General features: G+C 37.1%; 1 protein-coding gene across 2 annotated transcripts in view; it reads right to left on the reverse strand.

Annotated features, from left to right (window-relative positions):
• Positions 1-4,202, reverse strand: part of LOC107557514 (collagen alpha-5(IV) chain) — a 53,347-nt gene extending 49,145 nt beyond the window's left edge. For both annotated transcript variants that reach the window (XM_016240957.1, XM_016240956.1), the window contains exon 1: positions 3,955-4,202. In XM_016240957.1, coding sequence (XP_016096443.1) covers positions 3,955-4,032 — 78 coding nt within the window. In that variant the 5' untranslated portion in view covers positions 4,033-4,202. The remainder of the gene's footprint in view (positions 1-3,954) is intronic.
• Positions 4,203-4,916: the final 714 nt, after the last annotated feature.

Raw genomic sequence — 4,916 nt, forward strand, 5'->3', positions numbered from 1 at the left:
CTTCGGTGTTGATCTCGAGTATTGTTTAGCGTTGTATACTCGGACCGAATACTCGGACCCTCTGTAGTGTAGCTATCGCTAGGGGAGTGATAAACGCTAAACAATACTCGAGATCAACACCGAAGGAAACAAGGCAAGGCAAAACTAGGCTAAGGCTAGGGCACGACCTAGAGCTCTGTAGAGTAGCTATCGTTAGGAGAGTGATAAGCGTGATACAAACTCGCAATTCTGACTTTTTTTTCTCATAATTGCATGATACAAACTCGCAATTCTGACTTTTTTTCTCAGAATTGCACGATATAAACTCTTAATTGGGTGTTACAAAGTCAGAATTGTGAGATATAAACTCGCAATTGCGAGAAAAAAAGTCAGAATCGCGAGTTTATATCTCACAATAGTCAGAATTGTGAGATAAAAAGTCGCAATAACCTTTTTTTATTTTTTATTCAGTGGTGGAAACGGGCTTCCACAATAAAGGGATAGTTTACCCAAAAATGAAAATTCTCACCATTATGCTTCTTCTGCAGAACACCAAAGATATTTTGAAGAATGTTGGTGACCACTGACTTGCATTGTATGGACAAAGAACACGGAGACATTTCTCAAAATATCTTCCACAGAAAAAAACAAAATCATACAGGTTTGGAATGACATGGGTAAGTAAAGAATTTTACATTTTGGGTGAACTGTCTCTTCAAATGCAAGACGTGCATTTGTGGTTAAAAAGTATATACATTTTTTTATTTTTTTTAGAAAATGAGCGATCGTTTCACTAGATAAGACCCTTATTCCTCAGCTGGGATCGCGTAGAGCCCTTTGAAGCTGCACTGAAACTGCAGTTTGGACCTCCAACTCATTGGCCACCATTGAAGTCCATTATATCGAGAAAAATCCTGGAATGATTTCCTCAAAAACCTTAATTTCTTGGCGACTGATGACAGAAAAACATGAACACCTTGGATGACATGGGGGTGAGTAAATTATCAGGACATTTTTATTCTGGAAGTGAACTAATCCTTTAACCAAACTTCAAAAGTATGAAATGTAAATTCTAGTAAGTTCTTCGAAAGATATGAACTTTGTTGTTCTCTAATTAGCTGGAACTGCTAAAAGCAATGTAATGTACCACACATTTCTCTAATGTAGTAACCCAAAAATCCCAACATGTCTTCCAATCAAACAGAGAGAATGATAATGAAGGTGATTTCTGGAGCAACAATATTCTCTTGCTCCTATTCAAATCTAAAGCAGACAAACCTCTGCACAAACTGTCTCTACTGTCTTCGTACTGTCCAGGTAACTTCACTCTCACCATTCTTTGACAGTTTGATGACACACACACACACACACACACAGACATGTACAAAGGCACATCGACATGTATGTGCGTACGCATATTATGTATATATAAGTTGATATATACACATCCCGGCATGTAAAAAGTGTGCTTATATCTGCGCTCACACACATATCTGAAGCAGAACACGTACAGACACCACACACACACCCATACATATTCATACACCTTGACCTGCACAGTTTATGGAGTCTGTCAAGTATGAAATGTTCAAAGCAGACCCCTATATGGTTCAAGTTACCAACAAACTTTCTGACCTGGTGACACCAGGTTCTGGCATCTTCACAAGAACATAAACCTAAAATATCCCAGATGATTACAATTTCAGTTCGCAAGACATGGTTATATATATATATAGATAGACAGATAGATAGATAGATAGATAGATAGATAGATAGATAGATAGATAGATAGATAGATATTACTGACAAAGGACATTTTTGTCTTTAACTACCATTAAAATACACTTCGTCATGTGATACTAGATTTCACCACTAGGTGAAGACAGAAGGGTGGGAATTGCGGCCAAGAATTCCATTCTGCTTTGAGTTAAATGGCTTTGACATTTTAAAAATAGGAGAAAATCTGTTCTTTCACACAGCAATGGCTCCTCAAAAGGACATCGCTTAGTTAGATATCCACCAGGAGCGTTTCTAGCCTTTCATCTGTACTGGGGCATAGGCCAACAATCAACAAAGTTTCCCATATTTTGATACTTTTTTTGATAATATTATGGATAAATGGATATAAACTGTCTTCACAAGCTGCACGTACAATAAAGAGCTACTTTATTGTTGACACACGATAGAAGACATTTGCAAGTTTAGCAAAAACAGACACATGACATGATTGCTAAAACATTATCAGTGAAAATGATCAGACAAAGATTTATCAATAATAGTATACTTGGGCACAGTGGTATTACTGTTCCCATGTCCCAGTAAAATGGGTCTAGCGATGGCCCTGGTGTCCATCATGCTTCTGAACTAACTTGCTTTGAGGCCTGTTCTGAGGATATTAAAACTCTCGTGAACAATGTCAGATTCACTATCTGTATTTTTAAAAAGCATCATTGAGCATATACTAAACCATGGAACTCTAGCCTCAAGGATATATCTATTTGTGTCACATTATAAAACAAATGTTTCAAGTTTGGAATTGGCCAAAATAATCAGTGCAATCAGGCAAACACAGAGACATATTGGACTGGGGGGTGGTACGTATAAACTGGCATTTTTTGAGACTTGAGGGGTTAAGAGGTTGTATGAACAATAGGCTGTGGTTAGATTCACTTATTGAATAGATCTGAGGGTTGTGTGGTCTTGCTCTTGGGGGATGGGCGGCACTATATGTCTACATGCCTGTCCTGATGGCTAGCAAACTCCTCCCTCTATGAATGACAGATGCCACCTTTCACCTTGTGAACTGAGAAACAGAAACAGGGCAGTACCTTAGGAGTAAAACGAAAGAGCTCCAGAATGTTTTACTGAGAATCACAAAAATTCAAAAGCCAATCATTTGGAAGAAATGTGCAACCATTTTAACTCCCTGTTGGAACTGGTGCACAATAATGCCCTTTGGGAAATGTAGGAACATGATGTGTTTTGTTGTAAGGTCACCACATGTGCTCTTCTGTCCCTGCTGCATCTGTACCTCTATGACAGGTCCCTCCCTAAACATGTCCTCACCTGTCTGCCTCCTGCTATTGACTACTCTGACAGCTGGACAATGAATTGGTCACATAGTGATGCCATATCTCTGTATTTGCGGCAATGTATCCAATCAGGTCCAAAAATACAGGCATGCAAAGCATGTCAGATTGACCAGGATCACTCTGTGGCATGATGGCTAACTAGACAAAAATTGTGCTCAATGAATGGGTTCATATGGAAATTTTACAGATGAGAATCATTTTTCCTTATCATTTCACATCAAGTTTGTGATGAGTAAATAACTGGCATTTAATCTGTCAATAATGTCACATGTAATGTAATACAGTGTCAGTAATCAGATTGCAACCCATTCACTTATACCAGTAACATTTGTGCAACAAATTATGAGCATGAGAACGACTACATGTGTATTCATGAAATAAAAAATACTGATAATAAATACATAAGTAAAAAAAAAAAGCAGACACAACAACAACAACAACAAAAAATAATAAAATACAATAAAAATAGATAGCCTATTAAGTTAGAAACTTCACAGTTATTACTGAATGATAAATAAAGCGGCTGTTTTATATTCAACATTGATAATACGTTTTAAAAGAACATCCTACATGTTTCTACAAGCAGTTGGGACTATTTAAATGTGATGTGCATATCTCTGCACTTGCACTCAATAGATATAACGGATTGTATCTTAACGATTGTACATGAATATACCATCCCATGGATATCCCAAGTCACAGAAGTTTTGCACTTGTTCTTACCGATCTCAAGGAAACCGATTCTTTCATGTTATAAAGTAACCTGTGTGTATAGGCTAAACTTTAGCTGAAGCGTGTGTGATTGATCTAAAGCAATGGCAACGGTTGTTTCAATTTAAGATACAGGCCTAACTAAAACAAGTAACAAGCAATTTTCACTTACCGCGGACTCCGATTTGCGCACCTCAGTACTTATAGTGAAGAACACCAGTAACACAGCGCCGAGACTCTTTAAGTTCATGCTGATTTTCAAAGAATCTGCCCTCTTAACATTGACAGTTACAACTATGAAGACGTATTGAACCTTTCATATTCCTCCGTTAAGCTAACTGCAAAACCAGCACGTTTCCCCCCCCCCAAAAGTTAGAGAAGGATTCTTGTAAAGTCTCAAGGCTGTCCAGTGCTGGCAGCGCTCGCAGTAATGTACCGTCACTTTACTGAATCCCCTTTACTTGCTCATTGCCCTATCTCATATCCCTCCGCCAAAAATCATTCTAGATCCATACAGACTTTAAGCTGTTATGTTATGGGAGGATGAAAAGTTACATTTAAAAGTCTCTGATGCTTTTTTGTTGGATAACCCATTAATATAAACTATTTTACTCGCTGTTGTTTTCTTTTAATATTATTAGGGGATTTGTTATCGATGTCGTGGCGGAGGACGCATCACAGACAAACATTGAAAAAAAGAGTGTTAAAAATGGAAAAAATAAATGTATATATATATATATATATATAGGCCAGTTCAGGAGTTCAAAAGTTCAGGTGCAAAAGCCTCTAAGTGCCGTTTGAAATTTTCATCTAAAATTAGCATTTTTATCAGGCTCCTATATTTATGCTCAGTTATGGCCAGTTCAGGAGTTCAAGAGTTCAGGTGCAAAAGCCTCTAAGTGCCGTTTGAAATTTTCATCTAAAATTAGCATTTTAATCAGGCTCCTATATTTATGCTCAGTTATTTCACTGTAATGGCACAGAAAATGACCTATACATTGCCATTAAAGTGAAATAACTGAACATAAATATAGGAACCTGATAAAAATGATAAAAAATATTACAATTTCAAACGGCACTTAGAGGCTTTTGCATCTGAACTCTTCATATATATATATATATATATATACACAC

This window comes from Sinocyclocheilus grahami, unplaced genomic scaffold (assembly GCF_001515645.1).
Source record: "Sinocyclocheilus grahami isolate Dianchi unplaced genomic scaffold, SAMN03320097.WGS_v1.1 scaffold605.1, whole genome shotgun sequence".
Classification (NCBI taxonomy): Eukaryota; Metazoa; Chordata; class Actinopteri; order Cypriniformes; family Cyprinidae; genus Sinocyclocheilus; species Sinocyclocheilus grahami.